Source organism: Meleagris gallopavo, chromosome 2 (genome assembly GCF_000146605.3).
Source record: "Meleagris gallopavo isolate NT-WF06-2002-E0010 breed Aviagen turkey brand Nicholas breeding stock chromosome 2, Turkey_5.1, whole genome shotgun sequence".
NCBI classification, from domain to species: domain Eukaryota; kingdom Metazoa; phylum Chordata; class Aves; order Galliformes; family Phasianidae; genus Meleagris; species Meleagris gallopavo.
Genome location: NC_015012.2, coordinates 105,121,987 through 105,134,830, shown reverse-complemented (window position 1 = coordinate 105,134,830; position 12,844 = coordinate 105,121,987). Strand labels below are relative to the sequence as shown.

Sequence of the window (12,844 nt, the reverse complement as noted above, 5' to 3'; positions counted from 1 at the left end):
TAGTGATTCATTTTTAAAATGAACAAAAGCACTGCCTCATTATGATAGTCGAGTTACATTTTCAAAGCTCATTTCTAAATATAGAGGTCAATAAATAGGTTTTTTTTCTTCTTTTTTATGTCACTGTCCTTTCTGTTTCCTAAAGAGCCATGGCAGAACAGAACTTGACAGTTGACTTTTTTTTTCCCCTGAAGAATAAGACGTTATCCTCTTTTCCCCTTTTCTTTTTCAGTGCACTCATTTTGATCTTTTCTTGTTGGAATTAATGAAGAATGATGGGTTGATGGGCACTGCATAAATACCTACTATCCAAACAGTTTCATATTGTTGTGGTGAAATAATGATGTTAGGAAGCCCATAGGTTCAGGATAGTGCAGGAAGAATATACCAGTACTGAGACTGGCAGAAGTGAACGTGTAGTGTAAAAATTTTGCCCTCTTTTATATCAGCTTTGGAAAATGCATATGTAGGAACATCTTACTTTTTTTTCCAATGGAAAGAAAAAAATCATGCATCCCAAGTTAGGTTATATCATAACAAACAATAAAAATATTATGGTGGCATGGCTGTTCCAGGGACTGAGATGGTAGCTACGATTTAGAGGTTGTGCTTATCCACATCAGCAGTATGCAGGAGACAGATTGTTTCAGATAAGAGTCTTTCTGGAAGCTCACATTGGTACAGAAATGAGATTAGCTTGTGTTTCAATATCTTTATGCAAATTTGCCAGTATTGTGTAATTGGTTTGCATTAAAGTACATAAACTTCCCTTTAGCATCTGTATTTGAAGCTAATTAAACTAACTTTTTGATGGATTCTGCATTTGCATGCAATATGTATTTAAAACAACCCTTTACTTACTGATCGAGTATGCATTGTGAGATGAGTAATGATATGTTTCCTTTTTGCCCCATCTGTGTGAGAGTGATGTGAAAAAAAAACAAAGCACAGTAAGCTTTCTTCTTCCCTTTACTTTTATTTCTGCAGGCTATGAAATCACCAGAATTAAAAGAACGATTGGAGGAGTCAGAAAAGTTGATCCAGGAAATGACTGTGACTTGGGAAGAAAAGTTAAGAAAAACTGAAGAGATAGCACAGGTTTGCTGATTTTTCTTTTTCTGTATCTGTTTGTAATGCTTATAAACAATAGGTTTGCTTCCTTTGTGTGAATCTCTCGCCGTTATGGGTAAGTAGGTCAAGCTTACTGCCCTTGTAGAAAAACTTCATTTAAATCCTATGATAGCTGGCTCTCTCCCAGATTACTATTCTAGAATGACAATAATAAATTGTCATTCTATGCAAATTAAGAGGTTGTTTGGAAAAAAAAATATCCATGGATGAGAGGATTATAGGGATTTTGTATTCTTCAGACAGCAAAATTGTTGTTTCTGTTGAAGGATGGATCATTGAGAATGTTAAATGCAAGGTTATATACAGAGTGCCTTCATACCGAAGGCAAAGAGCATTTGGAATATTAAAAAATAGAATGTTTGAATTCCTGTTTGTTTTAATGCCTCTTACACCCCTATTTAATGCCTCAGAACATAATTGAAGATGATAGCTACGCTGAAAAATTGTGCAGGACACCAGGATTATTGCATGACACTTCCAATTCTTACCACACAAATGCTGATGTATATATTTGCAGTAGGGAACACTGAAGGGGGAGAACTATTGAAAGGTGATGAATAGCTTGTAAGAAAATTGAGCCTCCAATACAAAGCCCTTTTTGTAGATGGCATGATCAGAATAGGCTTTGACTTGAGTTTTAAAGATCCATTGTAAGAAATGTTCCTTCAAATAAGAAGGTTTCCTGTCTTTCAGAGCAAAATCATACCACGGAGCACCCTCTGTATAAGGGAGAAATTTAATAATAATAATAATAATAATTCTGATCTCATTTTACACAGTAGTTTGTAGGTGTAGAAACCCTGCATATGCAAGGAGGTTGATCAAAATAATGAGATCAATGCTGCAGAATAAATCTGCCTTAATGTTTGCATACAGCTACTTGCTTTGGCGTTCTTTATCTAAATTCTCAACCTTCTCTGAGCCTTGCAGCTGTAGAGGAAGTGAGGTTTGTTCAGAGGAAGGATGAGGACCAGTGTTTGTGCAGTAGAGGGCTGTTTCAGTGCCATGTGAAAGCCAGTGGAAAGAACCTTCTCACATCATCATCAGGCTTACATGAGCCCAAGGCTAAAGGCATTTATATTATGGTTTGTCATGTGGTTTTATTCCTAGCCAGCCTCCACCACCATCTGCCTGACAAATTGCACTGGTAGAATATAGAGATAATTGTAAATCTTAGAGAAGGATCATTCCTCATGAAGAATAAGAACTGCTGAAGAGGCACTTTGTTGAGGTGGAGGGACAGTAGGATTCAAAGCCTTAAAGACAAGGCAATTTTTTCACGTCTTCACAGAGTGTTTGACATACTTCTGATGTATTTTACATTCTTCAGTTACTCAACAGTAGGTATTGATCAAAAGTTAATGGAAACTGGCTCATTTTCTTTATGTGAACCCTTTGAATTTTAGACCATGAGCAAGGTCTCTTTTCTTTATCTGTGACTGTAGATGATACGGAATGATGTAAACACCAGAGCCTGGCACTGGTGATAGAAGAGAAAGCTTTGACATCACATTGCAGTTTTCCTCTGTTCTTTGTTTTGCTCTCTCTCACAAACACACATGAATTTTCCTTTCAAGGACGCTGTTGGTTTCATAGTGTGCAGGAAGACAGGGTAGAGAAAATGAGGAGGGAGTTGTGCTTGCCATTCTTTGCAATTTTAATCTTGGTTAGAGCAGATAAAGCTCTGATGTTGAACAGAGAATTATACTGGATACTATGACATGGCAAGTTTTTAATGCAGTGCAAACTCATAAGTAAAGTTTAGAGTCATAATGAACTCCCCTCCATTTTTCCTATATAATCTCTTCTAAATATTTTTTATCAAGTCTCAGTGGCACAGATAAAGCTGTTGCGAGTCTCTCATATTTTTTACTTTTTTGTTTTATTCTTCTTTTTTATTCCATTTAGTAATTCCCTGAGGAGTCTCCCATGTTTTTATTTTTTATTTTGTTTGCTGCTGTGGATAGGGAGTTTCATTTCACTTTCAGTTTCTTGGATCAATTCTCAGTATTCATCTCTTTTTCTTTTCTGTAGAAGAATCCCTTTCTGTTTTGTTTTCTCTTTAAGACAGAAATGCTTAATGTTCCTATTTCCCTGCTTTAGTCTTTACCCTACCACTTCCCTTTGAAAGATGTACTTTTTTGCACTAGTAATGCTTTGTTGTGGAATTCTATGAAGTCCATTGACAAGAACAAAACATCATCCAAAATGGTACTATTCTTGTTCAGCAGGAAGTGTTATTTGCATTGCTTAAATAGAAGGTTGTCAGGTTTTGGTCGTTTTGATTTCTAAGGAATAAAAGATAGACATGGAACTTGATTTGGCAGGGTGTTGACTTAACTTTGAGCCTTTTAGCTCACAGGAGAAAATAAAGGGCTGAAGAGATGGCTTTGTGGTAGTGCTTGCTCTTCAATGAGGTCACAGAGAAGCTCCTATAGTACTGCAGTGTGCTGCCTTCAGCTGTTGTCATTTTGCACTGAGAGGATGCAACTGTGTGAGACCACAGCACGTAGCACTCTGAGTCCAGAGGTAGAAGGACCAGAGAAATTGCAGACATTCCTGCTGTAAAGTTTGATACAACTCAGTATATGATACAACTCAGTACAACTTTTGCGTCTCATCTGTCGCAGAAGAAAGAGCTGCCTTTTTCAGGAGGAGCCGCCCTTCGTTTTGCCTTGTCATTTTTGGCAGGTAGGAATGTGTTTCCTAGGGACTGGACATCAATCAGCCTGGTTTTTTTTATGGCAACTCTCTTACAGGAACGTCAGAAACAGTTGGAAAGCCTTGGCATATCGCTTCAATCTTCTGGGATAAAAGTTGGGGATAATAAGTGCTTCCTGGTTAATTTGAATGCAGACCCAGCTCTCAATGAACTTCTGGTATACTATTTAAAGGTAAAAATAAATATTTATGTATTATTTTTTTCTAACAGAACTAGGACTCTAATGCCATTGACACAGATGTACAAGTATTGTTGTAATGCATATCTGAAGCAAATCCGTGCTATTCACTGCTTCACTGCTATTTAAAGTAGTATGAATATGACCTTTTTACTTCAAATGTAGTTCTCTGTCACAGAGGAGGGTTTGGGATTTATATATATGTATATATGTATTCGTAGAATCATAGAATATCCCGAGTTGGAAGGGACTCATGTGGATCATTCAGTTCAACTCCTGAAATATTTACATATTTAAAGAAATTTCGAGGTGTTCTCTTTTATAAATTATCTTGCATTTTTCAAATGTCACAAAATTTTACCTGGAGAAATGATTTGTATAAAGATTGACCGTATCAGTAATCAGCTTGCTACCACATGTGTAATCAAAATTCTGAGTACTGATTTCAACTTATCAAATGTATTTTTATTCCTTTTCACGCAGCTCACCAGGAGTGAAAATCAGGTTCTGTTCTGCCTATGCACTTCTGTGCACTGATGTGCAGTGCCCATTACTGATGTGAAACAGGAAATGTATGATGTGGCTTTTGGACTCTGCACTATGACACCTAGGCAGTTTGTTCTACTTTAACTAACCACGTAGATGTGATCTGGAGGCAGGAGGTGGAATGAGAAGCAGCTCTTTTAAAGTCACAATTAGAATACAAATTGTAATAATCTGACAGCACAAAAACTGGCAGTTTAAGCTCCACATTAAATCATTCTCTTTGAAGTGGTGTGTGTAACTCTCAAAGCAGCCACACATTAGCAGTGGGGCTGGAAGATGGTTTTGTTTCAGTCTGTCTGTGATCCTCTTTTCTATCAGTCATCGTTGCTCTGTGGTATCTCAGTGAGAGCAAAGGAGAACTTTTTCGTTGTGTTCTCTGCTTAAAAAAAAAAAAAAAAGACAAAACAGCTGAGCTGAGATTTTGGGAGAAAAACTGAAGGTGCTTTGCCTGTAGGTATCCAGAGTGTGACTCAGGCTGCTAAATCAGCCTCAGCACTGACCTCTATTGAAGCAGAGCCAACCTCAGTGGTGTTTGTTTGAAACACATAACAAGAACTCACTGAAGACTTCTTAGGTATCTTGCTCACGTTCTCTTTGATGTGTTCTTTCTTATAAAAGCTCCAAATAAGAGCTTCACTCACTTATCTATTGTGTCTACTCCTCAGCAATTGCCTACGGATGCTTAGAGATGCCTCGAAAAGAAATAGATGAACTGGAGCACACGTGGAGTGCTCCTTCCTCTGCCAAGTTCCTTGTCCCTCGAGTACTTGAGGGATTTACTAAGCCAGAGGATGATCTAAATGGAACCTGTGTAATAGCCCTGGGTCTAACCACTGTGAACCTGCCTTAATTCCTCTTTGAACTCCTTTATTCTTTTGGCTTCCACAACATCCTGAGGCACTGAATTCTACGGCTTAATTACAGAAACTTCTTCATATTTGGATGTAACATTTAGCTGTGAAATTTCCTATGTGCTCCCTACTTGTTGCTGTAAAAAATAATGAGGATTTGTTGATTTGATTCCCCTTTTTTCCTTTGCAGGAAGTTCAGCTTTCAGACTTTGGAAGTTAATTTTGAAGTTATAGCCAGAGGAAAATGGCTGTACACTACATTAGTGTAGCACTAATGAAACTTTGCAACCCATTGCTAACATCTGAATTAATTTTCCTAGGAACACACGTTAATAGGATCAGACAACTCTCAAGATATCCAGCTATGTGGAATGGGAATTCTTCCTGAACACTGCATTATAGACATCACCCCAGAAGGACAGGTTATGTTAACACCTCAAAAAAACACTAGGTAAAGGCACAGATCTAGCAGAGTAAGAATTGTAGTTTTATCTAGTACTTGGTGATCAGTGGGCAAAAAGATAACTGAAAAGCCACAATCTTCCAGTGGGTAGGAAGTAAGAAAGTTCTGTCTCTTGTATTTTGCTTGAGGTTTTATTTGAATTGTTATCTACTCTTCTGTCAGCTCACATATTTCATTCTGAAGAGATTTCTTTCACTGATGGCATTTATAATGTTTTCAAAGAGAGGATGTGTGAATTGCTTATGCTTTCAGCAAGTAGATACACACTGATTTGCAGCTGTGTAGATTTAACTCTATCAAAATTTGAATTAATTTTCTAGGAAATCTGTTGATATGCAAAGAGCAGCTGAAGCATTTGTTGCTTTATTTGATTAAGTAGCAGTACTTGAGAAGCAGGTGGTATATTCAAACTGATCACAAAATGACATGCAGTGTCAGCACCTCCAGTAATTTATTGCAAGAGTCACAAAATTCAAGAATTTCACTTCTGTCCTGGTTCATATTTGATCCTGCTGTGAGATTGCACGAGGTGACATCCTGAGATTCCCTTCAAATTTGTTATCCTATTTTGAGAGATCCTATTCTTGGGCTTAATCTGGTTCTGAAATAGAGGTAGTTTCTCTAATTTGCTTATTGTCTTTGAACTGTTTATGTACCAAAGTTCTCCAAAGGCTTATTCAAAGATATGTCTGTATTTCAAAGCAGTGAGAGAAGTATTTATTTCTAGTGACATTTATTTCCTGCTTTCTCATCTTTAAGGCCATGTCTCCAGACATAGATGTAATATCTATCCAAAAGTAGTGAATTCTGCAAAGCTTAAACAATCAAAAGAAGACACAGGGTAGATGAGTGAAGTTTTTTTAGATATAAGAAAGAAATTCTTCACTTTTAGGGTGGTAAGGCCCTGGCACAGGCTGTCTAGAGAATCTGTGGGTGCCCCATCCCTGGCAGTGCCCAAGGCCAGGCTGGACAGGGCTTTAGACAACCTAGGCTGGTTGGGGGTGCCATAGGATTGTAGTAGGTTGTAATCCACAAACCTGTTTTCCTGCTTTAACAAGCTACATTAAAGCAAGCAGTACCAGAATGAGAAAATGCTTCCTATTGTGGTTTTATCATGGTTTTACTTTAGCCTTTCATCTTTTCACAGGACATTTGTGAATGGTTCTGCTGTTACGGGTCCTATCCAGCTACATCATGGAGACAGAATACTATGGGGAAACAACCACTTTTTCAGGTAAGAAAGTAATTAAATAAATTGCAAGTTTGAACCAGCTTACTTTTTCGCTTCATGGTATAAGTAAAAATATGAATGGAGCACGCAGGCTACAGAGGAAGGTATCACACCCAATGTTTGATTTGAATAGTTTGCCCTTTGGATTTTGCATCAGTTTCAGGCCTGTGTTATACAGTGATATCAGTCTTACAAGGTCACTGTATTCTCTGTTCCCTGGAATTCCAGCTCTAGCCATACCTCAGACCTTCCTGTGTCAGACAGGAACACTGGCAGAAGGTTTCTGTGTAGGACTGTATGTATGTGACCCTCTGTGGCTGGTCTGAAGTACCTTAAAAATCAGGGCATTTAAATGACAATCTAAAACATAATTGTTTTCTTTTACACTTTATTTATACATTTTTTCTTATATTTATATTTTTATATATTTTTATTTGTTTTTCGTATTTTATATTTTGTAATACTCAAGAATATGATAAGAGTAATATGTATTTAAGAACATTTATCTCTATTCTTTGTTTCCTGTAAATTATTTTGGTGCAGGAAAAAATAGTAGTTATATAAGCTATGTGATCAGTGGTTTCAGGTGCTCTGCACTGTCAGAGCATAATGTAAATTAGTTTTCCTTGAAGTCCCTTATTTACTCTGAAGAAAATTATGCTTTTAATCAACAGACAAGATCAACAGATTTGGGTAACCTGCTTGATTTAAATGTGTTTTTAAGCAACCTTTTGTCTCAAAGATGACCATGTATTAGTTTAAGATTTTCTCCCTATTTCTAAAGGCTGAATTTGCCAAAAAAGAAAAAGAAATCGGATCATGAGGAAGAGGAGCGAGACAACTCTATCAAGTGCAGTAATAGTGTTGAGCAGCTGGATGTAGATGGAGACAATTCCAGTGAAGTGTCCAGTGAGATTAACTTCAGCTATGAATATGCCCAGATGGAAGTCACTATGAAGGCACTTGGTAGTAATGGTAAGAAGCAACAGAAGTTATTAGAGATATGCACAGGGATGGATGCCCCATTCCTGGAGGTGTTTCATGTTGGATGGGGCCCTGAGCAACCTCATCTGGTGCCTGATTGAGTGGTTGGCGACTCTGCCTGTTGCAGGGAGGTTGGAATTAGATGATCATTGGGGTCCCTTCCAACTCAAGCCATTCTATGATTCTGTGAATATGAGGTTATATTTTCAGGGAATGTTTAGCACCACCTTTTTCCCTTGTAGCATCCTACTGGAAAATTTTTCTTGTGAATGACTCATTGTAGCCATTTTTGCACTGGAGGGGAAAAACACCACCACAAAATATTTTGTTTGGCAGCTCTTGTTGAGGAAAAAGCTGAAACTGGAATGCTGGTGGAACTGCAGCCCCAAATCAGAATGTTTTTGCTTTGCTGTTTATTTTTCATGTGTTATGTCTCACTTTGGCATTAACTGTAGTGATTTCTGTCTCTGCAATTATGTTCTCTAGTTCTTGTGGTCTTACATAGCTGCCCCAGATTAGCATTATTTTGGGACAGAAGTAGTTTTTTTTTAAGACTGATCTTTTCCAAATTCTCTTAAATCATTCACCCACTGTGTTCTGTGGGTCTTTATTTTATTCCACAGTTCAGCAGCATTTTTTAAATATGCCTTACAAACAAATGCAATCTCTTCCTCCTTTTATGTGATATAGTACTATATTTACTGTCTAGTAAACATTCTTCACAGTTGATCTCACTGGCCACTGCAGCCCCTGGCACGGATATCTGCAAGTCTATATGAAGTATGAAGGCATAGTAACTTGTGCCTTGCCCAAGGCAGTGCAGAACATCTGTACAGAACCTGGGACAGAGCTCGTATTTCCAAGTCCCCACTCTGCCACATATACATTACTTGACTCCCTCAGTTGAACTTCCTGCTTACTAGATATTCGACCCCAGAAGCTCTAGCTTCTTCATTTTTCATCACCTACCTAGATCCTATGCAGTCCATCTTGCAAAGCCTGGAGCAGCAGCACGAGGAGGAGAAGAGATCTGCACTTGAACGGCAGAGACTTATGTATGAGCATGAACTGGAACAGTTACGAAGGCGATTGTCACCAGAGAAGCAGCATTTCCGCAGCATGGACAGGTTCTCCTTTCATTCTCCCAGTGCTCAACAACGTTTACGGCAGTGGGCAGAGGAGAGGTGGGTAATAAAATCTGACCAGCAGGATTGTTCGTTTCAAGTTCCTTGGTGCCAGTGAATTTTCAAAGGTTTAGATTGTGTTGCACACCTCTGTCAGCTTTCTGAGAAGACTTCTGCAGATGATTGGGGGTGACAGAGAGAAAATATTAGTCGAAGCACAATCAGATCACTAATGCTAGAAAGATTTTAAAGTAAGAATGTCTGCTTTGTTGTTAAGGAGAAACTGCACCAGCATTAAATATGAGTCTCTTCTTTTGTGAATTCATGACAGCTGCTGGAAGGTTGTTCTTCCTCCTAACTTGTATCCAACTGTCTGACCTGGGCAGGCTCTGGCAGCCAGAAGGTTGCAGAAAGAAAAGGGAGTAAGAGGGTGATACAAAGAATTTAGATCCAGAGGATTGCAAGAGCTATGTGACAATCACAGAGGAGCCCCAGGCCTCTACCTCTTCATAGACAGTTGCACTGACTGTATTATCTTCTTCCTCTGAATGGTCTTTGCCAGCATTACTGACAAATGGTGCAGCTGCAGGAGGAAGATGAAACTTTCCCTAAAACAATAAGTTTGGTAAAAGATGTAACGAGGAAACACAGATCTAATTTAAGGAGCATCTTTTGAAATGCAAAGCACCTGAGGCAGTCCAACAAGGTGTTAGCTGTCTGTCTAGAATATTTTGTGGTTCTGGATTCCTGCACTACATAGTTGGTGCTCTGATACATTTGCCAGGGAGGCCAGTGAGCAAGTGGGTCATGATGTCTGAACAAATCTCCCTCTGTAAAATGGAACATCCACATCTGTGCTGGGAAAGCTCTGGAATAAGCCATGTAAGTACTGACTATTCAGCAGATACATGGAGAAGTCTCCAAAGCTGGCAGTATGCTGATGTCCACACTACTGAATTCATACAGATGACTTTTTTTTCCCAAGAGGAAATGCCATTTAAATGGCCTAATTTTTGTGTTAAAAAGCTGAGTATTGACTTCTTTCCTGTCGAGTGATCCTGTACTTTGCAGTCAGTTTCAATATCTAAATGCCATTTTCTTCTGTCTTTCCCTGCAACAAATTGCCTTCTAGAGAAGAAATGTTGACCCATAGCCTGAGAAAGCTGCGAGAGCAAATTGTTAAAGCCAATTTGTATGTGAGAGAAGCCAATTTTATTGGAGAAGAATTGGACAAGAGGACAGAGTATAAAGTCACCCTCCAGATCCCAGCTTCAAGCCTTAATGCCAACAGTAAGGTAATGTAGCCATAATGGAACTAAAACATTGTTCATGTAGTTTGCCCCTTGGAATTTGTATCCATCTTATTCTGACTAATGGTCTAGATAGTTTGCATTGATATTGAAGTTCACATTTCCTTCTGTTTCAGAGTGATGAAGTCCATGTAGGTTAGGTGATAAAATCCATCACGGTGATAAAATCTGTGTAGAATCCGTCTACTAAATGTGTTTGCTGTCACCTTATAGGCATTTGCCTTTGCATCATGGTGGTGAGGTGAGAAATTGCTGACATCCCCGTTGTACAGGGAGGAGCTGGAGCTGAGAGGATTTGGATGATTCCTTCCAGATAATCTAAACATTTTGAAAGGAGGGAACCAAACCCAGAGTTCTCTGTTGCAGACTGGCTACCTAAGCTGTCTTATCCTTTCTATTGTTGAGGCCAGCTCAAAATTTTAGTGATAGTAAAGGCATCATCATCAGTACAGTAGATGTATTTTAACCCAAGATCAGAATTGTTCCGAGTTGTTTTAGAAATTTCTCTTGTTTGCTTGTTTTTCTTGCAGTCTTCTGGCATGTCCAGAAACAGGACATTAGTAAAGCCTTCTGATGCATTTCCCCTCCCCACCCATAAGGTGTTTTCAGGAGTTGAAATTTGCCTTAGCTAGAACTTCAAGCTGCTGTAACTTGGGGATATTTGTGAAATGCCTGAATATTCCTATTTTAACACTTATCTAAGGTGAACATCCACAGAAACTACTGCCTGTGGCTGGGATGAGACATGGCAGTTAGACTGAACGTAAATGTACTGTGACAGCCAAATTCAGGCTGTCATGCTTGAACTCAAATCATTAAGCTGTATTAAAAAAATAGTCGAAACTTTGCAGAGGTGTTCTCAGTTTTTTTTGTCATTTGTAAGCTATTTTTCATTGCTGTGACAAAGGATCTGCATTAATCTCTCTTTAATTGTTTCTCAGAGAGGTGCAATTCTCAGCGAGCCTGCTATTCAGGTGAGAAGGAAAGGGAAAGGCAAACAGATTTGGTCACTGGAAAAGCTGGAGAATCGGTTAGTAGACATGAGGGATCTTTACCAGGAGTGGAAAGACTGTGAGGAAGACAACCCTGTAAGTAAAAATTACTCCAGTACTGTACCACTAGAATTATTTTCCTATTCATTTTTTTGGTTAAGTAGACGTAAGAAAATCTTCTGGTTCTGCAGGAATGGTGTGGAGAGAGGGAGGGAAAAGGCAGGGGTAACACTTTCTCTTAGCCTTTATTTTGCCAGTACTGAAGCAATCTTCAGCATTTCATTAACCCTTATCTCGTCACTTTGATGCTTTTTTGCATGCATAGCTCAACACAGTAAGGAAACATTGTCAGAACTGGGGCTCAGGCTGACTTCTCTGAATCAGACAGAGTTGGAGAACTTGTTGAGGGCAGGTCTTAATACTCTGTCCAAAGTTAAAATCATGTTTCCATTCTTCTTGTGTCCTGATCTGGCCTCTTGCTTGCGTCCCTTTTTCCTGTTAGGCTACTTTTGTAACACTTGGAAAACTGTCGTGAAAAGTTTGTTTTTCTTACGTTTTTATGCATTTGGTTAAAGGTGATGAGAGCTTACTTCAGACGAGCTGATCCATTCTATGATGAGCAGGAGAACCACAGCCTTATCGGAGTAGCCAATGTCTTTCTTGAGTGCCTGTTCTATGATGTGAAGCTGCAATACGCTGTGCCAATCATCAATCAGAAGGGAGAGGTTGGTCATTTTTTCTATAATCTATCCTTACTCAACTGCTTATTCACAGTCTGTGGTTGTTAATACCAGCATATGGTAGATATTTTCCAGTTTCTTGTGCACAAGATCTCTGCTAACAATTTGGGATTGTCCCAGACTCGAGTTGTTGAGGCTTCAGATCCAAGCACAGTGACTGTGAAAGACAAAAGCTTTGTGTGTCCTCCAAAGTGAAGCAGCCCAAAATACATATTAGAACCAGTAAGCTATAGGTCTACTGCATTTCACTGACTGCTGTTCATAAAAGGCTGTTAAATATAACACAGTAGAAAATCTTCAAAGACAGCTAGAGCAAACATTCTGTGTGCACTCTGTGCCTTGCATATGCACTTTGCAGACTCTCCAGAGACTGATGGGATGGTGAGTGAGATTACAGCATACTGTTCCCAAAGTCCCTCTAGTGCCTGATGATTTTTAAAAAAGTAAACTCCTTTACAGCAGCAGTCTTTGCTCCAAGCTTTCTTTATCTGGTGTTACAAACAAGCATTGCAAGACAACAGAAAGGAAGAAAATGTATGCTGGCAGGCTGGAGACATCAGTCATAGTTATCT

The 12,844-nt window shown here is 38.8% G+C and overlaps 1 protein-coding gene across 1 annotated transcript in view; it reads left to right on the top strand.

Moving 5' to 3' along the window:
• Window positions 1-12,844, top strand: part of KIF13B (kinesin family member 13B) — a 111,822-nt gene that overhangs the window by 49,625 nt on the left and 49,353 nt on the right. The window contains exons 11-19 of the mRNA XM_031552650.1: window positions 988-1,098; window positions 3,891-4,025; window positions 5,749-5,879; window positions 7,039-7,125; window positions 7,907-8,097; window positions 9,080-9,290; window positions 10,363-10,525; window positions 11,482-11,628; window positions 12,108-12,257. Of these exons, the coding sequence (XP_031408510.1) occupies window positions 988-1,098; window positions 3,891-4,025; window positions 5,749-5,879; window positions 7,039-7,125; window positions 7,907-8,097; window positions 9,080-9,290; window positions 10,363-10,525; window positions 11,482-11,628; window positions 12,108-12,257 (1,326 nt within the window). The remainder of the gene's footprint in view (window positions 1-987; window positions 1,099-3,890; window positions 4,026-5,748; window positions 5,880-7,038; window positions 7,126-7,906; window positions 8,098-9,079; window positions 9,291-10,362; window positions 10,526-11,481; window positions 11,629-12,107; window positions 12,258-12,844) is intronic.